At 42.5% G+C, this 26,181-nt stretch overlaps 1 protein-coding gene across 1 annotated transcript in view; it reads left to right on the top strand.

The window, feature by feature from the left end:
* LOC145412496 (cytochrome P450 9e2-like) overlaps nucleotides 1–26,181 on the top strand; it is an 82,406-nt gene that overhangs the window by 23,976 nt on the left and 32,249 nt on the right. Inside the window, exons 3-4 of the mRNA XM_080282384.1 lie at nucleotides 2,323–2,541; nucleotides 17,548–17,608. Coding sequence (XP_080138510.1) covers nucleotides 2,323–2,541; nucleotides 17,548–17,608 — 280 coding nt within the window. The remainder of the gene's footprint in view (nucleotides 1–2,322; nucleotides 2,542–17,547; nucleotides 17,609–26,181) is intronic.

The following is a 26,181-nucleotide window of genomic DNA, read 5'->3' as shown; positions in this document are numbered from 1 at the left end:
GTATCATCTAATGGATCATTAAACAATGAAATTGAGGAGAGGATTAGACAGGCTTGGCGAGCTGTTGGAATGTTGAAATCTGTTTGGAATAATAATATGCTTTCGGTACATACTAAAGTGAAAATTTACAAGTCCATGGTTAGACCAATTTTAATATACGGGCATGAGTCATGGTACAGTACAATTGCAACAGATCAGAAAATTAGGATTTGAGAATAAAATACTGAGAAGGATTCTTGGGGTAAAGTGGCAAGACAGAGTTACAAATGCAAGAGTAAGGGATATTACGAGAGTGGAACCAGTTAATGAATATGTGAGACTGTCTCGCTGGAAGTGGCTGGGGCACATATACAGAAAAGAAGGTAGTTTAATACAGGATGTGCCAGAGTGGACTGCTAGAGGAAGAAGAGGTAGAGGTAGGCCGAGGGAAACCTGGTTGACGACAATGAAAAAAGAAGCAGGAGAGGAGTGTTGATGGGACCTGAAGGAGATGGCAAGAGACAAATATTGGTGGAGAGAGTTCATTGAGGCCCTATGCATCCCGTGGGGTGCCACAGGAAATGATTGATTGATTGATGTATATACTGTATATACATACGTATATTAGGGCCTCAGCTTAGGCTAGCATAATTCATAGTTCTTCTGAAAAATTGTTTAAACAGTTTTCGAACAGATTTCTTTCTCTTGTTCTGTGAGTCTCTTCATGGCATCGAGTCGACATGGTGCCTTTGCACCAGTGTTACTCATATGCTGAGAAAAGGATCTGTGTTTGTCCAGAGTATCGTTGCGTTTTGAGGTGTTTTTCCAGAATGAGTAGTTCAGGTAAGTCATACCGTTTATGGTGTATTTCCAGTATGATTGGTTTATGTAAATCATACAGTTTGGGGTATTTTTCCAGAATGAGTTGTTCGTTGAAGAGGGGAATTGGATGTTGCGTTTGAGATTCCTGTGTTTCTGGAGTGAAGAGGGTAATGGTTGATGCGAATGGTTAGCCAGTCATTCTAATCTGTCTGAGCCAGTATTTAGGAAGTATACTAATAGTCATTGCTGAGCTTCTGCGTGGTGAATTTTGCTGTGTTTGAAGCTCTTCCCGAACTGTCAGTACATTGTTTACTAAAAGAGAAGCTGGCAGGCCAAACTGTAAAGCGTTCAAGATTGAGATTTAATGGACTAAGCCCTGTGGAATATCACTGGCTAGTATTCAGAATTTAGGAATTTTGTTTTGGAAGAGTACCCAGGCTTGTTTTGATGGAGTACCTGGGGGAAAGTTGTCCAGTATTTTTTTTTTTTAATTATTGTCCTCCATCTATGTGTCTTAAGTGGTATATATTACGATGTGTTTTAGTATTGTGTGAAAAACATTTTCTATAGCTGTAAGTAGATGTAGCCGAGGGTGTAATTATACAGAGAGGGTTATCTGGCCACCAATATCGATAGCGTGGGTTTAGGTACTTGTAGTGAGATAGGGCACTTGATTATGGATCGTTGAGCTCAGCCAGAATTAAGTAGTGAGACGTAGTGTCAATGAGTTGAGTTACAACACCCTTGGGTTACAAAGTTTATTGCACAAAGTTATAAAAAAGGTGAGCTACAGTTTAGTAGAGTGTGATAGTAATGTCGGACCTTCTAACCAGCCCTTCTCTCCCCTTTCTCTCTCTAACCCCCTTCTCATCTGAAGGGAATCTTTCCGACATTATATAGAGCATGGGAAGGATGTGTATGGTAAATTTCCTATCACGTGGACTAACTGACTACGGCTGGTTACTCCACGTGTTTGGATGCATCATGAAATTCTCGTTCGTCTGGCCTACGAGGAAGTTTGAGATACATTATATGGTTAAGATTTCTTGATGGTCTGGGACAACAAGGGTTGTGGATATACATTATGTGAACTGATATTCCTGGTTCGTCTAGGCAAGGGGATGTGTTCTTTGACTCTTCCTGTAGGACTCAGACATAACTACCTGTTCTACATATTGTTACCTATAGCTATGTACAGTAGTTAGATATAGTATTGTGTTTTATTATGCTTACATATCTACTATGCAGATTCTTAATGGTGGTGGTTACTTCTTGAAGGCATTAAGCCTGAGATGAGTTCATTTTGAGAGATGGGTAGTAGTTGAGTGTTTAGGTCGAGATCCAAGTTCAAACAGAAGCATAAAACTCAGGTCAGTATACAAGACTGATTCTGATGTCTGCCCATAAATGACCAAGCCAGTATTTTGTTCAGGTGCCCCTCATACAAGGGCTAATATAACCCAATCCATCGACATTACTTTAATGTCTAACCATTGGCTTCTTTCATTCCATTTACTTCAGTGCTGGATGATAAAGCTATAGTGGCACAGTGTGCGATGTTCCTGCTCGCCGGGTATGACACATCTGCCTCCACCCTTGCTTTTGCCTGTCACCTGCTGGCTAAAAACCCAAAGGAGCAGCAACATCTGCGTGAGGAACTGCAGGAGTTGGTGAAGCAACAAGGGGAGCTGACGTACCAAGGCGTGATGGAAGCCAAATATCTGGATGCGTGTATACAAGGTTAGTTGAAATCTTTACACTGAAAGCCATAGGGAAGTCAGAGTAATGCTTTTTCACGTCTCCGTCACTGACGCACCAGTATGGGGCAAGATCTGTATTTCTAGCTGGTTTTTGAGATTTTGTAATGCATCTTCCCTTGTGATTTATACAGTATATTACACCTTAATATTCGTGTATGTCATATATATATATATATATATATATATATATATATATATATATATATAATGTCCATCCATCCATCATCCTATCCTACATTGCCCCATGAAGAGCGTAGGAGCCCGGGGCTAGGCAGTTGGTCCTGACATTTAAGATGAGAGTGACCAGCCTCACTCATCCCTGAGTGTTATTACTTGAGCAATAAACTCCAACCACCCCTTAGATATAAACCTTCACACGCTCAATCCGATTGGAGCACAAAAATTACCCACTAAACCATCAGGGACCAAAATTTGGTTATATGGTTACCACCCAGCGTTGTAAATGGTTTCCTGGTGTACAGGAAACCATTTGGCTTGTCACCCAGTGTAGAGTCACCCATAGGCAGAAGGAAGAGGAAAGAATGAAGGAATGAAAGACAGAAGAGGGATTGTAAAGTCACCCATAGGCAGAAGGACGAGGAAAGAATGAAGGAAAGAAAGATAGAAGAAGATGGAAGGAAAGAAGGAGGGAGGAGAGGACAGGGCAGACGCCCGAGACCAGCACTACATTGAGTGAGTGGATTGTGAGCACCCTCACATACCACAAATATATATATATATATATATATATATATATATATATATATATATATATATCAGTATTAATACTGGCTTAGTTTTCATAAACAGCATTTAGATGAATAATTATGGCAAAGTATCTCTCTAGCCCCTAAACCGCGGGCTTGTATTGCTTTGACTTGCATGTTCCGTGAGCATATTCGCGCTTCAACGGACTCTAAAAATATTTGCCAAAAATCAGTTATTAGTCCTAGAATAATAAAATTACATAAGCTTATGGCACATCCCAGGAGAAAGCTGAAGGTATGTATGTTGAGCCTTTGTCGAGTACCGTAGGACTTTTGGAGACCTCTAAAATTGGGTAACGAAGTCTCCACTTTACACTTCCCGACAACCCGTAATATGTTTACCACAGCCTGATATTATCATTAGAAACACCATTCTATGATTCTCAAATAGTTTGGAATCCATACTCCAAAATATAAAAACACTGAAAGCAATGAAAATTACGAGCGCGTATGACCTTCCCACTTGAGATCGTTCACCGCTGGTGTTCTGTCATTTATTATTCATAAAAACACTCACACTTTATATTTCTATTACTATATAACACTTATATATATCTACAGTCTTTATCCATAAGTTTCCTTCAGTAATAGTAGTTTATTGTCACTGTAGGCATTCAATTTCTCTTTCAGTAAAATACGTAGCATTCACTTTCTCGTCCTGTATACTAGTGTTGAGAGTGAATCTGTCACTTTCACCTTCACTTTCATAACTCATAGTATTCATACATGCTAGAGTGAAAATTTCACTTTCATTACTCCTTGTATATATACTCGTATTCTTATGTTACTACTCTTTTACATTTCTGTTTACATTCTCTATTTTATTTACATTATTTACATTTCTATTTTATTTACACTGTGTTATGAACTGTCACTTGCGGTAACTTATAAAACTGTTTTCCACTGTTCACTTATATTTACATTCATTGCTTTCACTTGTTGTTTACACATTATTTACACATTATTTACATTTCCACTTGCACTGTTTTACTCACCAGAAAGATCGTAGTCACTGTCTATCATTTTCATTGACAAATTAGCCAGTTCACGTTCCACAGCAGTCACTTAGCCCTTTACCCCTTTCCACATGAGGTTTAGTAGGGGGTAGAGGTCACAGGGCCCTTTGTGTGGGGTTAAAAAACGGTGGAATTGGACAGGCGCGAATCCGACGTGCTTTCACCTTGAAAGACGACAGTAAACTGAATACAGTGTGGTGGCCTGCCTAGTGGGAGTGCAATGCTGCCAATGTCAGCCTGGTGACAGCTGCTAATATATACGCTATGAAATGATTGGCAGGAAATCTAGACAATACATAATAAATTAGGTAGTTCCAGGTGAATGTAAATATCACTTAGGCTTCACCTTTCCTTTCTTATATATATATTTTTATTACGAGAATAGATTATACGGCATATTTCAAGGGGAAATAAACATCGAAAATTAGCGAATGAGTGCATGTGAGGTGTTATCAGGTGATAATTAGCCAATTCCAGGTGTATGGCACTATCACTTACCTTATTTCTTTCTTGTATATATTATTTGGTATAAGGATAGGGCATAGGGCTTATTTCAATGGATGAAATCAGTGGAAAATTCCAGGCAAGATTTACTTAGCGTAGCACGGCTCGGCAGGCGAGAGGAGAGGGTAATGGAGGGGAGGTAGGGAGGGGAGTCAAGAATGGGAAGAAATGGCTAAATTGTCAACAATGAATGGGAGTACAGATGAGATTATAAGTGCTGACTAGTGTTGGACATTGGCAGTACTGATAGATGATACAAGCCACCACTTGAGAGCCCAGGTGAATTCAAAATAACACAGAATCACAAAAGTGATGCCCTGTGGTATGATCCCTTGCTCCCAAGCATCACGAAAGTGACGCCCTGCGGTTAAGGGGCTAGGGAAGAAGTGCTACAGTATCTCCAAATAACCCACGATCTAGATCTCTATGCATTTCAAAGTTCTCCAGTTTGACTTTGTGTGGTAATGGTTCAGTCTGACATTTTGGGGATATCAGAGTATTAACTGAACTGATTCACGCCTGACCAATGAGTGCACTGCAGTACAGCCTCAGATATCCCAAGCCACTTTCTACAGAAAATGTGTTTATTATGCTTCAGCACTTTACTTAATAGATGACTTTGTTAAAACAAAGATAATCAGCCACTTCACTGCCAAAACCTAATTTCTTAACCCCTTAACCTTGGAGCGTCACTTTCGTGACGGTTGGGAGCAAGGGATCATAACGCGGGGCATCACTTTTGTGATTCTGTGTTATTTTGAATTCACCCGGGCTTTCAAGTGGTGGCTTGTATGATCTCTCAGTATTGCCAATGTCCAACACTAGTCAGCACTCCTAATCTCATCTGTACTCCCATCCATTGTTGACAGTTTAGCCATTTCTCCCCGTTCTTGACTCCCCTCCCTACCCCCCCTCCATTACCCTATCCTCTCGCCTGCCCGGCCGTGCTACGCTAAGTAAATCTTCCCTGGAATTTTTCACTGATTTCATCCATTGAAATAAGCCCTATGCCCTATTCTTATACCAAATAATATATACAAGAAAGAAATAAGGTAAGTGAGAGTGCCATACACCTAGAATTGGCTAATTAACACCTGACAACACCTCACGTGCACACGTTCGCTAATTTTTGCTGTTTATTTCCCCTTGAAATATGCTTTATAATCTATTTTTGTATTAAAGATATATATAAAAAAGGAAGTGAGAAGCCTAAGTGATATTTACATTCACCTGGAACTACCTAATTATTGCAGGCCACCACACTGTATTCTACACTAAGTAAATCTTCCCTGGAATTTTCCACTGATTTCATCCATTGAAATAAGCCCTATGCCCTATTCTTATACCAAATAATTTATACAAAAAAGAAATAAGGTAAGTGATAGTGCCATACACCTGGAATTGGCTAATTATCACCTGACAACACCTCACGTGCACTCGTTCGCTAATTTTCGCTGTTTATTTCCCCTTGAAATATGCTGTATAATCTATTTTCGTAATAAATATACATATAAGGAGGGAAGGGAGAAGCCTAAGTGATATTTACATTCACCTGGAACTACCTTATTTATAATGTATTGTCTAGATTTCCTGCCAATCATTTCACTGCTATATATTACCTGCTGTCAAGAGGCTGACGTTGGTAGTAATGCATTTCCCTAGGTAGGCCACCCCGGCCCACCCCTATCAGTTCACTGTTATCTTCCAATGTGAAGGTACGTCTGTTTGCTCCTGCTAACTTCAGCCACTTTTCACCCCCATGCAAAGGGCCCTGTGACTTTTACCCCCTACTAAACTTCGTGTGCTGACAATTGATAAAAGAGTGACTACGATCTTTCTATTGAGTAAAACAGTGCAAGTGGAATTGTAAATAATGCGTAAATAATTTGTAAACAGCAAGTGAAAGTAATGAATGTAAATATACGTGAACAGTGGAAAATAGTTTTATAAGTTACTTCAAGTGACAGTGCATAACACAGTGTAAATAAAATAGAAAAGTAAATAACGTAAATAAAATAGAGAACATAAATAGAAATGTAAATGAGTAGTATTATAAGAATACGAGTATATACCCTAGGAGTAATGAAAGTGAAAGTTTCACTCTAGCATGTCTGAATACTATGAGTTATGAGAGTGAAACTGAAAGTGACATTCACTCTCAATGCTAGTATACAGGACGAGAAAGTGAATGCTACGTATTTTACTGAAAGAAATTGAATCCCTACAGTGACAATAAACTACTATAACTGAAGGAAACTTATGGATAAAGACTGTAGATATATATAAGTGTTATAGAGTAACAGAAATATAAACTGTGAGTGTTTTTATGAATAATAGACAACACTAGCGGCGAACAATCGAAACTGGGATGGTCATACGCCCTTGTAATTTTCATTGCTTCACAGTGTTTTTTGGGGGGAGTATGGATTCCAAACTATTTGAGAATCATAGATTAGTATTTCTAGTGATAATATCAGGCTGTGGTAATCATATTACGAGATGTCGGGAAGTGTAAAGTGGAGACTTCGTTACCCAACTTCAGAGGTCTCCACAAGTCCTATGGTACTCGACGAAGGCTCAACAAACACCCAAGGAGAAAGCTGAAGGTATGTGCCATAAGTATATGTGATTTTAATATTCTAAGACTAATAACTGATTTTTGGCAAATATTTTTAGAGAGTCTGTCGGAGCGCGAATATGCCTGCGGGAGCCGCAAGTCAATGCAAAACAAGCCCGCGGTGTAAGGGTTAACCATCCATCCATGCTAGTTTCAGAGGTGTCTTTACAAAGCTATGAAAATGTTTTTTTTTTTTTTAAATGGTCAAATTATAAAAGTACCTGTGACTCTCTCACCTGTAGCAGTATTAGCCCCATCCAACCGCTACCAATCAGAGATGCGCCGATTCTGACTGATGACTCTGAAGTATAGAACACTGTGTGCTGGGTGAATTTTTTGAATGCAAGTGAGCTACATAAAAAAAAAAAGTGCATAAAGTAATACTTTTGAAGTAAATGTACTTATTTTTATGTGAAACAGTTGTAACACATTTATGAAACATTTTTCCTCAGTCAACTCCAAAGACCGATAATAAAACCAATTGAGCCAGAGACTGATGAGTGGTTATATGATCTTTGTATTGGATGTAATGATGAGATGAAAATGCGTAATATCGTTCATAAATACCTATGCACAACAGAAATACGATGTCTATATTTCTGTCTATTGCCACATGCCATAATCTTTAAGAGGTGGCAACCAATTGCTACCATGTCGCTTTGTCCAATGCCATCTGGCTGCCCCCTTTCCAACTCAAAATCCCTCTCTCCAACTGAGACTCCTTCTCATATGCCTCTCCAACCCATCCTTCCACCTTATCCTCAGTCTCCTCCCTCTGTCTTCTCCCCTCCAGCTCACTCACATACAGTACACCCCTTGTCAGTCTATCATCTGCTATTCTCTCAACATGGCCAAACAATATCAACACAATTTTTCTTAATGCGTTCTAGCACATCTAGTCCAACACCTCAGCCGTCCTTCATTTCCTCTATTGCCTGTCTTTATCTCCCCAGGTTATTCCATTTGTTTCACTCAGACAATTCATTTCCGCTGCTCTCATCCTTGACTTGTCTTTTCAACAGTTTCGAAGGTTCACATCCATACATTCGAGTGGGAATGACAGTACAGTCCAGTGATGACCTGTTTACATGCAAGGTCACCTCCCTGTTCCTTATCACTGCTGATAGTGAACCAGCAACTTGTTGTCCCTACTGTACCATTTTATGCAGTTTATTCTCTAAACAACTGTCAGTATTCATCGTTCTGCCTAATCAATTTGAGGTTCATGCAAACTGTCACACTTTAGCACACGAGCCTGTCTCTGGCTGCACTCAGGAGGGGTCATCCCTGACTCACTTATGTTCTCTTATGAACCTATTTCCTTCCATAGGCACATTAAATTTTTTCCCCCTAAGACCTTTTTTTTTCCCAGTGAACCTTTTTCCCTTAAGGACATATTTTCTACAGGGACCTACTTCCCCTCATGAACCTGTTTTGCTACATGACCCTGTTTTCCCTCCATGGATGTATTTTCCTTCAAGGAACCTATTTTCCAGATAGACTTATTTCCCCCATGGACCAATTTTCCCTCCATAGACTTATTATCCACATAGACCTATCCTTCCCATGAAACATTTTTTTTTTCCACACGGGGAAACACCGAATCCCTGCATGGACCATTATCTCCCATGATCCTTTTAACACCATGGACATTTTTTTTTTTTTTTCATTGGACCTTCTTCTCCCGAGGCCAGTTTCCTCAAAGTACATAATCTCCTACGGATCTATTTTCTCACATGAACTTATTCCAGTCATGCATATATTTTCGTCATTGACATTTGCCAGTGGACCTATTTTCCCACTTCCACCTACTGATCAGCCCACGAGCCCACATATTTACCCAGTGTAGTAAGCCCACCTCATATCTTGTCCTCTGCGAGAGCACACATCCATCCATCCACTCACAAAACCCAGCCACACTCCTACCCACCCTGCTCACCCACCCACATACCCAGCCAGCCCACCGAATCACACACTCACCCACCGGCCCACCGCACCCACCACCACTGACCACCCCACCTCGCCCAACCATCCATCCACCAAACTGCTCACCTTTTCCACCCACCCTCCAACCCACCTTGCCCATCCATCCACCCACCCATACACTCATCCATCTACAAACGCCCACCCCACCTCATCCAGCACGGGCACCCACCCACCCATTTCACCCACTCTGCCCACCCCACCTACCTATCCCACCCACTCAGTCCGCCCTACCTGTAATCCCAGCCACCCTTCCTTCCACTTTAACCACCTTGCCTGTCGATCCATTCATACGCCCATGAAACCACTCCATCCACCAGCCAAACAACCCGGTCAGCAATTTCCATTTCCCTGATTACTTGCAAGTTTCCACAGGGAAGGGGGGCACGGCTGCTTTTATAAAATAGGTACAGCCGACAGCATAAGTTCGTCCCTCTTAGCGTGCGTGATACGAGCCTGTTGATCTGGTGACACTGTATGAGATAGAGTTGACAGGTACGCTTTAAATGGCTAATATTAAAGAAATGTGTTCGGAGATAAGAACACATTCTCTAATGATAATATTAATTTGCAGCAGGTGGGATAATAAAGTTATTGTGAAATGTTTGACATTGGTGTATGAAGATTCTTCGTTACGGACACAGACGCCTAGGATTACTTGGACTGGACTGATGTTGCCAGCAAGTATTATATGAAATATTATAGAACGATTGCAGTCTTAAAGGTGAGGTTGCAAGAAAACACTAATTACGATGTCAGTTACACACTAAACAAACACAGAAACTGCCAGTTCGTGTTTCGTCAGTATGCGATTTTGTTTTATAAGTTAAGTCACTTCCCTTTCCGACCTCTCTCCCCACCCGTCTCTCCTCTTCCAAGTCATGCTCTGCCATCATCCACGTTTTATCGTTAATGTTGAAAATCGTATGTCTGTAGGTAAACTGTGGGAAATAATATAAAAGTGTCAATGAGCTTCTTTTCCTCCGTCGCTTGAAGTGTTATGAATGACTTGAATATAAATGTTAGTAACATGAATAAATAGTCACTGTGGTGGTTAGGAGACATTTCTCGTCATCATTTATGTAACACTTACCTAACTATCGTTCTTACAGTGCCCAAAATACACTCCCTCTCCACCCCCTCGCCGTCTCCTCCCTCCCCTTCCACTGTTTCCATCACTTCTCCCCCTCCCTCCGCCCCCATTTCCAGTAACCTTTGTTTCTAGCCTGCAACACTCCGAATCCCTCCCCACCGTGTTATTGTATTGACCCTGCCCAACTTCTCTCCCTTGTCATTTCAAATGTCTTTTTCTCTCCCTTTTTCATTTTTGTCTCGGGAATCGAACAACATAACGATGTTTGGGTCATGTTTTTGTATAGTATCCTTTAATAATGTGTAATATTAAAATGACCGTGACAATGGCGGTCAAGAGGCATTAACTGTTCAAAGGACGGCAGTCAGTGCCTCAGTTTAATGATCATTTTATTTCTCCTCCTCTAGCCATTAATATCTTGCTTACACTTACTTTATAAATCCCAACATACATAAAATATGAAGAACAAACGTCCTTCTTTTCACCAAAGAAAGTATAAAATGAAAAATAATCATTGCGTATGTTGTATGACTGAGGTGGTTTGGACATGTGGAGAGAATGGAGAATGAAAGACTGACTAAGAGGGTGTATGTAGGTGAGGTGGAGGGAGGGAGAGGGAGGGGTAGACCGAGGATGAGGTGGAGGGATGGAGTTGAGAGGAATATATGGTGGAGGGGGGGTTGAGTTGGGGGGAGGGGAGTCAAATGGTGGGTGACAGAGCTACTTGGAGGCGTTTTGTCTGCGACAACCCTTTCGGGATTAGGGCGTCGGGCTATAGATAGATAGATAGATAGATGTTGTATGATCTACACGCATCCAGAAAATATTTTCTTAAAAGTACTGTCAGTATTCTTGGTGATAATTTGTAGATCTTCAGTTACGATTAAATATAGCAAAATAGATGATAGTCACAGAAGCTGTATCCTCATACATTTGGCTACCTTAATCATCGTAATATACGATGAAGGGGGATTATACCCCTCTGGATGAGTAGATTAAGCCCTTATCGGAATATGCTTGTCATGAGCCCGGACAGCAGGCAGATGTAAGTGGAAGTATGAGATTGTCGCGGTGTAAGGGTTAATTATGGTAAAGGTTCGCTTCCTATCCATCCGAGTCCTTGTCACTCCTGTATCGATAATATCGGCAGTTGCAGAACAGATGTTCAGGGCGCTGACGGACAGCCATGCCGTTACCTTTTGTTCTAACCATGCAATGCAGCTATGGGAATGGAATGATAGGGATAATCTTGCTGACTGCATTCTCTGACCTTGTAAGATCATGCGTTGAGGGAGTTCAGATCAAAGTATGTCGATGGCATATTGTTTTAAATTATATATAAGTAGACGTATCTCATAGGTCTCACTTTAGTGCGGAACACAATGTGTGGGGGGGATTATGGAAGCAGGAATACTTTGGGTGAGGGAAGGGATTACATATATTACAAGCTGGGACACAGATAAATATGTTATAACGTGAAGGGAGGAGTGAGGGATACAGAAAGCGGGAAGGAGGCGGGGAGGGAAGGAATCCACAAGGGGGGGATGGTATTAAACACTGATAGTTACGATGGACATATTGTTATGTAAGTAATTTGGTTACTTGTGTGTAATACAGTTGGCAATATAACATGCACGAGTATTGTGTTTATAATGTCATTACAATTAAGACTCAAAGTCCTGTAAATGGTAATAACTGTATTCAAATTATGAAGAACCGATCTAGTTAGGGAGGTAAACAGAAGCAGAGTCAGTTAAATGAAATCGTTGGGAAGGGTTGGGGGTGTTGAGGGAGAGAAACAAGGGGTACTGGTAGAGGGGGGGAAGGGAGGGGGGAGAAGTGATGGAGACAGTGGAAGGGGGCGGGGAGGAGACGGCGAGGGGGTGGAAAGGGAGTGTATTTGGAGCACTGAATTAACGATGGTTATATAAATGTTATATAATGTGACGAGTAATGTCTCCTAACCACCACAGTGACGATTTATTCATGTTACTAACATTTATATTCAAGTCATGGATAACATTTCAAGCGATGGAGGAGGAAATGAAGCTCATTTGACACTTTTATATTGTTTCCCACAGTTTATCTACAGACATACGGTATTCAGCATTAACGATAAAACGTGAATGATGGCAAAGCATGACTAGGAAGAGAAGAGACGGGTGGGGAGAGAGGTCGGAAAAGGAAGTGATTTAACTTGTAAAACTAAACCGCATACTGGCGAAACACGAACTGGCAGTTTCTGTGTTTGTTTAGTGTGTAACTGACATCGTAATTAGTGTTTTCTTGCAACCTCACCTTTAGGTCTGCAATCGTTCTATAATATTTCATATAATACTTGCTGGCAACATCAGTCCAGTCCAAATAATCCTATGCGTCTGTGTCCGTAACAAAGAATCTTCATACACCAGTGTCAAACATTTCACAATAACATTATCCCACCTGCTACAAATTAATATTATCATTAGGGAATGTGTTCTTATCTCCGAACACATTTCTTTAATATTAGCCATTTAAAGCGTACCTGTCAACTCTATCTCATACAGTGTTACCAGATCAACAGGCTCGTATCACGCACGCTGAGAGGGACGAACTTATGCTGTCGGCTGTACATGTATTTTTAGTGCACTTTCTGTATGCACATATTATTATTATTATTATTATTATTATTATTTTTTTATGAGTCCGACTCTGGGCATAGGCTTCACAGCCTGCTTTCAAGGCCCAGTAGTCCTCCTACATACCATACACCTCTACATGTCACCGCTTCGGCGCTAATACCCACCGTCCATATTGAATTCATGCTATGGCTGTCTCATACAGGACTGGTGTATTGGTATTAGCGAGGGTATTTTTACGACATGTCAGCGGGTCTTCTGGTAGATCAGTAAAGTCTGATTTCATGAAATTCAAATCCTTAAACTGTTCCCTGCCCCAGCGGAATTTTGAACCTGGGTCCAGTAGGACTGCAAGCCACCTCTTTACCGATTGAGCCACCGCCGGCATCAGAGACAAAAAATACTTACGAGTTAATTGAAAGGTAACTGTATATAGTTTCATTAAAAACAGCTGTATTATTTGCAGATGGAGAGAACACTTTAAGAAATTGTTGAACATAGAGAATGGAAGTAATGCGAGTATAAGTGGTTGGGGAATGGCTGGGAGAAGGAGAGAGGTGAGAAGCCAGGAAGAAGTCAGTAGGATAGAAGTTGTGGAAGCAATGAAGAAAGGCATACTGGGGAAAGCCCCAGGAATTGATGGAGTGTGTGGTGAAATGCTGAAGCATGAGGGAGAGATAGTAGTAGAATGGATGTGGAAGATGTGCAGGTTGGCCTGGCAGGAAGGTTGAGTCCCGGAGGATTGAAGTCAGGTATAATTATTCCCTTGTACAAAGGAAAAGGGGAAAAAGAAGTGTGTGGTAATCATAGGGGCATTTGTCTCCTTAGTGTAATAGGAAAAGTGTATGGTAGGATACTTATTGACAGAGTTAGGGAAATAACAGAGGAATAAGTTGGAGAAGAACAGGGAGGCTTTAGGAAGGGAAGAGGTTGTGTAGATCAGATATTCATTCTTAGATCTTTAGAGTAAAATTTCTAGAGAAGGGAAAGAAGTCGTATGCGGCCTTCATGGATTTGGAGAAAGCATATGACAGGATGGATAGACAAGGATTGTGGGAAGTATTAAGAATATATGGAGTAGATGGGAAGTTGTTGAATGTTGTGAAGAGTATGCATGATGGTGCTAAGGCTGCAGTGCGTGTGGATGGTGAACTGAGTGAATTTTTCTCTTTGAAGGTTGGGTTGAAACAGGGATGTGTCATGTCTCCATGGTTGTTCAATCTGTACACGGATGGGGTAATAAAAGAGATACAAGGTAGGGCAGTGGATGTTGGAGTGGCCCTAGTGAGAGAGGGTAGGTTTTGGAAACTCCCTATACTGTTGTTTGCAGATGATACTGTTGAGTGTGTAAGAAACGGAATCTAAAGGTGAATGTAGAGAAGAGTAAAGTGATGGTCTTTGAGAGAGGTGAAGCCAGTGAATGTACAGTGTGGTTGGATGGTGAGGAGATGGAAAATGTGAATACGTTTAAGTACTTTGGGAGTGTGATGAGTAAGGATGGAAGTTTGGAAGGTGAAGTGCTTGAAGGGGTACAATAAGGAAGAAAGGTTGCTGGTTCCTTGAAAGCAATGATAACAAACAGGGAAGTGGGCATGGAAGTGAAAAAGTTTCTGCGTGACAGTATTGTGTCATCAACTCTAACGTACGGAAGTGAAGCTTGGACGTTGTTGGAAGGACACAAGTCAAGAGTGAGAGCAGAGGAAATGAGTTATTTAAGAGGAGCCTGTGGAGTCACATGGAGAGACAGGCTGACAAATGAGGAGCATTGTGGTGTGGATGTGGATGAGATAGGAAGCGTTAGGAGGAACACACTGAGGTGGTTTGGCCATGTGGAGAGGAGGATGGTGGGTGAGAGACTGACGAGGAGTGTGTATGTGAGTGAGGGGAGGAGGGGAGAGGGAGGGGGAGGCCGAGGATGAGATGGAGGGATGGAGTGGAGAGATATGAGAGAGGGGAGTGCGAATTGGGAGCAGGGCAGTGAAATGGCGGGGGACAGGGCGACGTGGAGGTGATTTGTTTGTTGCCATTCCGTATGGGATTAACCCCTACACCGCGGGCATGTTTACCGATGTTTTGCGTGTGCCGCGGGGTTATTCGGGCTCCGACAGGCTCTCAAAAAATATTTGCCAAAAATCAGTTATTAGTCCTAGAATATTAAAATTATATATGCTTATGGCACATACCTTCAGCTTTCTCCTGGAATGTTTGTTGAGCCTTCGTCCGTTACCGTAGGACTTGTGGAGACCTCTGAAGTTGGGTAACGAAGTCTCCACTTTACACTTCCCAACAACCCGTAATATGATTACCACAGCCAGATATTAACACTATAAACACTACTCTATGATTTTCAAGTAGTTTGGGATCCATATTCCAAAAAAAAAAACACTGTGAAAGCAATGAAAATTACGAGCGCGTCTGACCGTCGCACTTGCGCTAGTTCGCTCTTGGTAGTCTGTCATTTATTATTCATTAAACCCCTCACACTTTATATTTTTATTACTATATAACACTTTATATATCTACAGTCTTTATCCATAAGTTTCCTTCAGTAGTATTAGTTTATTGTCACTGTAGGGATTCAATTTCTTTCAGTAAAATACGTAGCATTCACTTTCTCGTCCTGTATACTAGCATTGAGAGTGAATGTCACTTTCATCTTCACTCTCATAACTCATAGTATTCAGACATGCTAGAGTGAAACTTTCACTTTCATTACTCCTAGGGTATACTGTATACTCGTATTCTTATGTTACTACTCATTTACATTTCTATTTACGTTCTCTATTTTATTTACGTTATTTACATTTCTATTTTATTTACACTGTGTTATGCACTGTCACTTGGAGTAACTTATAAAACTATTTTCCATTGTTCACGTATATTTACATTCATTACTTTCACTTGCTGTTTACACATTATTTACACATTATTTACAATTCCACTTGCACTGTTTTACTCAATAGAAAGATCGTAGTCACTCTTTTATCAATTGTCAGCCCTTTACCTCTTTCCACACGAGGTTCAGTAGGGGGTAAAGGTCACAGGGCCCTTTGCATGGGGGTGAAAAAGGCCCTGAAGTCAGCAAGAGGAACAGACGCGTACCTCCTCTTCGGAAGATGAGAGAGAACTGATAAGGGAGGGCCGGCCCGGGTAGAGGCCTACTTAGGGGATATTCTGTACTACCAATGTAGCTCTTGAAACAGCTATGTATTTCACTGAAATGTTTGGCAGGAAATCTAGACAATACATTATAAATTAGGTAGTTCCAGGTGAATGTAAATATCACTTAGGCTTCTCCCTTCCCTCCTTATATGTATATTTATTACGAAAATAGATTATATGGCATATTTCAAGGGGAAAAAAACAGCGAAAATTAGCGAACGAGTGCACGTGAGGTGTTGTCAGGTGATAATTAGCCAATTCCAGGTGTATGGCACTCTCACTTACCTTATTTCTTTCTTGTATATATTATTTGGTATAAGAATAGGGCATAGGGCTTATTTCAATGGATGAAATCAGTGAAAAATTCCAGGGAAGATTTACTTAGCGTAGCACGGCTGGGCAGGTGAGAGGATAGGGTAATGGAGGGGGGGTAGGGAGGGGAGTCAAGAACGGGGAGAAATGGCTAAATTGTCAACAATGGATGGGAGTACAGATGAGATTAGGAGTGCTGACTAGTGTTGGACATTGGCAGTACTGATAGATGATACAAGCCCCCACTTGGAAGCCCGGGTGAATTCAAAATAACACAGAATCACAAAAGCGATGCCCTGCGGTATGATCCCTTGCTCCCAAGCGTCACGAAAGTGACGCCCCGCGGTTAAGGGGTTAAGGCGTCTGGCAATAGATAAACAGATTATTTTTAACTCAGTACTTCAGACAACGAATACGAAATGGATTGACCCCAAAGACTTCGGGGTAGATTTATGAGCTGTGTATTGTAGTGACCAGATATTGTATTGAAAATGATCAATATTGTTAACGAATATCTAAGCAATATGGATATCAGACATAGTGTCATACCCACGGTCATAATTAATTTTCTCTTTTCGCAGAGTTAGCAAAATTTAACATCAATTATATATTTAGTAAAATAGTTTTTGTTTTTTTATTATTCTCTTTGGGACTCAGTCTTTCGTATGGCAGATTTCTGATCCAATTCCTTACTATAACAAATAAAGATATAAAAATAAAAAGCCTGTTGATAAATGTGTGAATTCACAACCAAAGTAAGTTGTATGAACCGTGCTAAAGTTTGTTTGGCATAAAAGTAGATGCAGTAGATGACAACATACAAAGTAGATTAAGGTCGTTTACTTACACATTGTACGATTAGGGGTTAAAAGGATTGGTAACCACACTGCAGTAATTTTTCTTCCTTTTCACAGAAACCTTGAGACTCTGTCCACCAGCTGGCTTGGCGGAGCGGATGTGCACTAAGCCATACAAGTAAGCTGGAATGCCGTGTTTTTATTTGCTATAAAATTACTATACTGTACAGTAGTACTTGACCTCTCCTATGCATGAGCATTTCTCATTTAATGTTCAGGAGCCATACATATAATTTGAAAAATAATTATGGGTCATAACTAAGATTCAGTTTTGCTGGAAGGGCAGAGAAAGGATAATGGAGAATCTCTGTAAGTAGCACTTCTCGCACAGACCCATTACAGTGACGTTTTGGAAGCCAGTAATAGTGACAGCAGACCCAGCATACAACTGGAGGACCTTCAGATCGATACTCAGGCCAGTCAGACTGTTGGGCAAAACTCGTGTCCCCATGTACCATTGAAAAAAAAAGTATCGGCACCCTGGGGTCGGATAAGATGTGAAACGCTTCGTCTCTGGTTCAATCGGTAGTGTTGGCATGCCTGTTTAACCCGTCAAGTCCCGAGGTTTTCTGCACCTCCGACATCCCCCAGTCCCGAGCCTTTTTGGAAAATTTTTTTTTTGGCTAAAACTTCCGCTTTGGTTGAGAAACGAAGGAAAATCACCAAGAAAGGGTTTACCGTGGTCTATAAGTGGTCGGAACAGGTGAGGTCCCCCGCGCCAGGTATCGTATTCTATGATTGACGTGTCAGGCGCTCACGTTTTCTATGGTAGGGAATACTGGGAGAAACAACACACAACACCTCTATATTTATTGAATTTGAACAATAAACAATAACAGTAGCAATATAATGGATTTCAGACACATATATATGAAAAATAAGCATTGTACCATCGCGTGAGCATAGCGAGTTAGGTCCGAGTCATAACATGCTATATGATAAGTTTCTTGTATCAGTCAACATAACATTTTTTCTACTTGTATACTTCTGTTTCAATGACATTTTACCAATTTCTACTGTTTGTAAGTGTTTTCAGATGTTTTCATTCATTATGATGAAATGCAGCATAAGTTTAGCGCACATATGCTTACTATGCGCACTCGCTATGACTCGTATTTCAACATACCCAATTGTTTTATCACTTTCCTATTATTTTCCCCTTTACATAGAACCTTTCCTCCACCACTGTAAATGTTTTCAATTATTTACATTCATTATGAGGGCATTTAGCGATATGCTAGTGCATATTCACGTAGCAACCACAATCTCAAACACTCGTGTTTCATCTTCTACTTTATTTATTCACTCCAGTTATATTTTCCCACTTATATTACACACGTTTACACCCCTATACTGCACTGTACATACTTACTGGCATTATTTATTCAAGTGAGCGTGAGAATATCGCATGAATATACCCTCGCAATGAATATTTCGACCAACATAATACTCAAACACTTATATACTAATTCTTCACATATATTACACACTTTCCCACTTGTTGACTTCTATCTTCATTATTACGGGCCTTATTGATTCAACTGAGCGTCAGGATATCGCATCTCTATACACACGCTATGAATATTTGACTTAGAATATATTTCAGCACTTACAATAATTTGAACTTATAATATACCAGTAAGCATTTCCAATAATAATAATTATATATTTACGGGCCATATTTATTGCACTGAGCGACAGAATATCATATCATAAAACCCTCGCTATGTATGTTTCCACTTACAGCATATTTATACACTTACACACAATTTTTGCACTTATGTTATACCCGTATGCACTTTATACTAATATTTGGAGATCAACATGACTGATAATTTCACTGAGCGTCTGTCTGTCGCATTTACTTCATAGTTTCAGTGTCCTATCGCATTCACACCATATCAGAATTGCATCAACGTGTGATATTCGCTGAAACATGGGTGAATACAGAGAACCACGTCACACTCAACGCACTCATAGCGGGTGTCCTTCCTTTGTGTTGTGAGTCTCACCCGGGAATTGCTACACACGTGACACCTGCGTTGGGGCCTAGGTCTGTTTGGCTGGGGAGAGATAGGAGTGGGGAAATGGCGGCCGGATATTCTCAGGGGAGTTTGGGCAATAGGGGCAGTGCGGGTGCGATGTTGGGGCCTTTCAACAGCATAGCGTGCAAACATTTCTCTTGTGAGCTCCCTCACAAACCCTTCAAAGGTTTCCTGAACTCCTGTTGTCATGGCGTGAAGGTGGTGGCAATTCAGAGCAGTTTCTGCCCTACCTTGGCCATGTGACGCCGGTTCACCTTCATGATTCCACAGACTCCCGTTTCATGCATGTGAAGATAACGAGCGAGAAGAGGGCTAGTGTACTAGTTGTCCAGGTAGAGGACGTGACCACGATGAAGGTAGTCTTCTATCATTGTCTTTACCACTGCTCCCGACAGTCCAATACTTCGATCTTCTATTATGTCTGTCTGTGCACCGGTGTACAAGACTATGTCTTGCACGTATCCAGTCCTACAGTCGCACATAACAAAGATCTTGAACCCAAAACGGTGCCTTGTGCTGGGTATATACTGCCTAAATGAAATATTACCTCTCCACAACATGAGACTCTTCTATGACGAGGTCTCTATAGAGATAAAATGACGAACGAAAGGTTTGCCTTAGGTGATCAAAGACCAACCTAATTCGCCTCATTTTATCAGTGTCATTCGCATTTGCAGGATCATGAGCATCATAGAAATGGAGGCGACTTAGAATTTGTTGAAACCGATTACGGCTCATCACTTGCCCAAATATTGGGGTAAACATAACAGGGTCCCTTGTCCAGTAGGCAGGAATTCTGTTCTTTCGTATAATACCCATCAAAAGGACAAGGGCAAAAAATAGGAACATTTCTGAAAGGGAGACAGGGTAATCATATATGATAGAATGCCTACTCCTTGTTCCCAATCTTTCACTCTCAAGGCGCTGGGTGCTTGCAAAAAGGTTGGTTTGGTAAACATTCTGCTCCACGAATGCCTCACTAAAAAACAGGTGGAAAAAATCCAACCTGGTGGGATTACGGTGAATTCCTGGAGCAATGCAGCCAGAGTGCCCCTGCTCAGTGAAGGGGTGAATGAGGGGAGAAAAATCACTCCCATCCTCCCAATTCCATCCCACAAATCCCTCGTCCCCATCATCCCCATCACTGCCTTCATCTGGGTGGGGAGGAGATCCTGGTGGGGGAGAAGGAGTGTGGAGGGCTTCCCCACTGTCACTCCTCTTCCCTCTGCCTTTACCCTTTCCCTTTCCCTTACCCTTATGGCCTTGAGGAACATTAGGGGGCTGTGGGGATGAAGTAGGGGAATACTGGGGAGCATAAGATGTGCTGAGGAGTGGTTCCTCCTCACCTTCCCCCTCCATGACAACACCACGTGATTTTTCACGCACCCTAGCTTGACCACGTGTTAGGGGATATTGGGGAGCATAAGATGTGCTTGGGAGTGGTTCCTCCCCACTTTCCCCCTCCATCACAACCCCACGTGATACTGAATGCACCCGCACTCGCCCACGTGATACACTCCGCCGCCTCACACTACGTAGGGAGAGCAATGACTCACTCACGTCACTCTCACATTCCATACTCCTCCCTGCACTTTCCCTTTCACTCCCCACTCCCTCCACGGCACTTCCTAACTCCCCAAACAAAATACTAGGCCCATACCTGCTCGTCCGACGTGGTGTGCGCTCTGGGCCATGATGAGTTATTACCTCATGTCCATACCATGTGGCAGCACGTCCCACGACTCCATCCTCGTCCTTGTCATCGTCATCGAAATCTGGTTCCATATCACGTTGGGGCTGAGCATAGGATGTTGCACGTAGTTTCTTGGCCGGCTGCCCCTCTCTAGCAGCACGGTAAGTCACGTACTGCCGCTTCCTGGGAGACGGGACTTCTTCATCACTGCTGGTGGTTTCTTCCTCCTCTGGCTGCACATAATCTTTATCCACAACCTTGTCGTCCAGTGGGGAATCACTGTCGCCTGTAAAGGCGTCCAGGGCGGCTTGAATTTCGCCCTCTGAGAGACCTCTCTTAGCCATGTCTGAGCAGGACCGTTGCTACCAGGTGAGTGGACGAGCGGCGGGTTAACACGGGTCACACGGGGTCGCCGAGTGTCCCCGCCTGATGGCAGGTAGGGGAAGGTCATGCGAGGATACGTACCGCAAATCAAGCGCGAAATTTGAAAATTGTCGAAATTATGCACTTTGCAATTGCACGACGTACCAGTACGTCGCCGGGACTGGCAAATGCAAATTGTTGCAACGTACCCATACGTCGACAGGACAGGGCAGGTTAAGTCACAGAAATGCTTGATTTACCATGTAGTACAGTACAGTGTTAATCCGACTAATCCAGCTATGTATCTGCAAAATATATGACAACACAAATGAAGGATACAAAGCGACATAACCGTGTCATTTCCCTTAAATCATAGTCCGTGTATCGTAATGTCTCACATTGAATGGGTGCCAATAATTTTTTATCGATGGTACATTACCTGTTAATTCAGCCATGTAGCCCTCTGCCATGGGGATCGCCCAGTAACTTAGGCGTTTGAGCCTGTGGAGGTTTATTCATCAACTCTGCTGGGATACAAAGCCACTCCATGATCCAAGTTACCAGTTACCTCCCGTATGTGTTACCCTAGAAATAATTTTACTTACAAACCCACAAAGCGAACAAAGTACAATGGAAAGGAAACCATAAACATAATGGCCCTTTCGAGGCTGTTTGTTAGTGAGAAGACTACGACAATGACATCTAATTCCTTTAGTTGAAGATAAGACAGCAATGCAGGAAGGTTCTCCCCCCCTCCCCACCCATCAAACCAACTGGCCAAATCTGGCAAGAAAAGTGAGATGGACCAGGACCACCATGTAGCACAGAAAAACTGCCATGGAATTATCATGAGAGATTAAAACTATATATCCATATCTATCTATCTGTCTATCTGTTTATTTGAAAATGGTGTGACTATTTTATCTGCAAGGGAAAAGTAATTAAGAGCGAGCGAGAGAAACCAGGAAGGGAAGTTTACTGTCAGTGTATGGGAGAAAAGGTACATTGTGCAGCCTGGCCCTGTCCAGCCCGAGTGTCACAGTTAGGGGCTAATAGTCTTTTTAACTAATCAGCCAGAGCAATATATGTATTTTTCCTCTTGATACTACTTTAGTCATTTCAGTTTTGTAGTTTTTGATTCACAAAACCATTATTGCACCATTACGCTGTGCGGTTTGCAAGAATTTAAAAAAAGTTTTCAGACGTCTTAAGAAATAATTTTCAGAACTTTCTTTTCCATGCATCTTTGGGTGTGCAAATTTAGCCACACCCTCATGAAAACCAATGTCATGAGATGCAGCAAAGGTTCAATTTTCATGAGGACGCCTTATAAATACAAAAAGACGATAAATAAAAGTCATTCCGGTGAGTAAATATCAAAACTGAGGAGTAATGCAAAATTCCCACTCATCTATCATAATTAGTACCGGAGAAAGTGAACTCGAAAAATGCCACCGATGACAACTTTCACTCGCTTGGTTGTGAGCGTTTTCGTGCTTCATTCTGTTACTATGTGGTAACAATATTGCATTACTGCTGCAATCTCCATCATCCGAGAGAACGAAAAACTACTTAAATTTTTACATTATTCAGTCATGAAAGCACTTCTCTGGGGATTGTAACCGAGCAACTTATCAAAGTGAAATTCAAATGCTATCGCCTTATTTATTTGTAGTCTGTCACATTCCTGGGCAATTTGTTCCATATGCTGACAGCTCTGTTGAAGAAAAATTTTCTTTCTATTGAATGGAAACGTTTGGCTATAATTTTCTAACCATAACTTCTAGTGTAAAACAATCTGTCTAATGGGAAGTACTTATGAACCATGATAGTGTAATATCCTTTAACCCACCCCATCCCGACCACTTTTCCACCACTGACTCCACCCAGTCCCGAACATTTTTGGATTTTTTTTTTTTGGCTCAAACCTCTGCTTTTGGTGAGAAACATCGAAAATTCATAGCGAAATCGCTCACCTGAGGTTTAAAATACTCGATACAGGTACGAGTACCTCCTTACCTTACTGGGTTTTCTAACAGGCTGGCAGCAAAGAAAACGAGTTCTATGGGAGGATAACTATTTCACACCACTCATAAATGGTATTTATTTATTTACTTGGTATGAATTTATACGTAGTACGAGAGTATATTGGTTTTCAAGCAGTAATATAGGCATTATAATCATTGTTTCACTCACTAACTCATCACCATACCTGACCTTTTTTTGCCACATTACCTGATCATCATTTCTGACTGTTTCTTCCTCTAATGCTATGTAAAGTTTGTCCTCCACATTGTCATTGATTGGGGAATCACTCTGGCCCTGAATTTCATACCGTGCCATGACATGGCTTTACTGGCCAGGTCACTGATAACAGGTGAATTGCTGAGACAGTGGCATGCAGGGGGGGGGAGGAGGTCATGCTGGGTAAGGCATTGTCCCTGCCTGGCATCTTGTAGAGGAAGGTGTCACGTGTATATGTACCAAAAATCACTCGCGAAAATTGAAAATTGTGCAAATTAGGGACCTTGCAATTGATTCGCGTTTATGTATGTCAACAGGATTGGCAGTGACAAAACATGTGGACGTTAAAGAACGTCGATGGGACGCCGCGGGTTAAAAGTTGTATATACTTGAATCAGATCTTCTTGTAATCTGTGCTTTGATGAGCTGAATAACTGCATCTCCTCTAAACGCTCTTCATATTGGTTGTTTCTGTTATGCTGGGTGTTTTTAGTCCTGTCTCTAGTCCTAAAAACGCCCGCGACTGAGCTGGGTCCTCTTTCCAGACCGGAAGTAAAGCACCCACAAAGGAACAGGGCATAAAAACTTGGCAGTATACCTTAGCACAGCTATTGTCTTAATTTGAACGTCTTACAATACAAGAACAAAGATACACTGGATACAGAATGGACAGGGTGACAGAGTTGCTATTACAGGTATAAAGTGTACACAAGCACAGTGATGATGTCGAGGGCAAAATACAATTATATCAACACACATAGATATTACCAGTCACTAGGGCACAGTGTAGGTGCTGGAGCTAAGGCACAATTGTCATTTAATATACTTGACAGGATATACTATACGTGGATGGAGTGAAGGGGCAGATTGGTTGATATTACTATATACATTACATGGCGCGATCCGCAGCACACGGGAATGTCACTTAGCCGTGGCAACACTATTTTACTGGTTCTGTCTTTACTGGCTGGTCTTAGTTTGTCTCGGGGCACCACTGGTATGTTTTCTTGGTTTCGTAGGGCTTGGGTATAGCCACAGTACTTTGGTATATCACATTGGGTTCGCTATTCGTGTTCACTGACCCTTGGTTTCTGCCCTTGTGTTTATATGCACTGATCATCACTTTATATTATATTGTTACCGTTTTATTGTCACTTTCACTACTGTCTCATTCATTTAGTTTCTGACATGACTGGAGAGGTGAGGGATGTCGTTACTAAGCCCCTGGTTCCTGGGGTTAGCAGAGGTGGCGCCCGGGCATGGGAGGAGGCCCCTCGGGAGAGCTCTCCCTCAGGAAACAATACACAGCTCTCGGGGACGTCACTGCCCGGGCCTGTTTCGTAGCTGGGGTGCAGGGAGGCCCTTCCATCTGGGGGCCTCGACCTGATGGGTGGCCATCGGGGCTGGGGCCAAACAACTTCAGCAGGCGGGCCTGCTGCCTAGTGCTCCGAGGGGAGGGCCGACGGGGAGTGGGGCCCGAGCGGTCCCGCTTTGGGGTCCGCTGGCTGGCCCTGGGAGGCCGGGTGCTGCAGTCGCCTACAGAGTGGGGTGCCATCAGGAACAGACTGCGGCACCTCTTCTGTCGGGCATCTGTCAGGGGCCGGCGTCGCCCAGGGGCCGGTTGCAGGGCAGGAACAGGACCTCACCACCACTCCTGGAATGGCAGCAACTCCGGGGAACCACAACTGGAGGGAGAGAGTGAAGGGCATCCCACGCAGCCGAGAGGTATTGAGCCGGCTGCGCAAGGGACCTTCCCCTCCGGGAGAACCCTAGAGACTGTAGACAAAGGGTGTACGGTGGCCGGTCCTTCCCCCACACTTATGGTGGCCGTTGTGGTGGTTCCACAGTCCCTATGGGTAGCAGCAGAAGGACGTACGGTGGCCGTTCCTTCCCCGGTATGTACTGTGTCCATTACTGCGGTGCTGCTCCTGAAGGAGGAAGAGGCAGATGAGGGATGTACAGTGGCCGTTCCCTCCCCGACACGTACGGTGGTCGTTGTCGCAGCTCTGTCTGCCCAATGGGAAGCAGCTGAGGGGTGTATGGTGGCCGCTTCCTCCCTGGTATGTACGGTGGCTGTTACCGTGGTGCTATTCCCATAGGAGGAGGAGAAGGTGGATGAGGGACGTACGGTGGCTGTTCCCTCCCCGACATGTACGGTGGCCATTGTCGACTGAATCTGGAGCAGTCCCACCCCGAATCTGGTGAGGGCTGCTTCATCCGTGAGATCGTCTCTCCTTCCTGCGTGGTCACAGTTGGGTAGGTTGAGGGGCTCAAAGTAGGGGCGCCCAGGCGCCCTTCTCGCTCTGGGCCAATCTCGTACTGACCTGGCCCCCCGTGGTGTCCTTC

Source organism: Coenobita brevimanus, chromosome 93, assembly GCF_032717465.1.
Source record: "Coenobita brevimanus isolate Jiangsu-jjx chromosome 93, ASM3271746v2, whole genome shotgun sequence".
In the NCBI taxonomy this organism is placed as follows: Eukaryota; Metazoa; Arthropoda; class Malacostraca; order Decapoda; family Coenobitidae; genus Coenobita; species Coenobita brevimanus.
The sequence above is the reverse complement of the archived record's forward strand: the minus strand, read 5'-3'. Positions and strand labels throughout refer to the sequence as shown.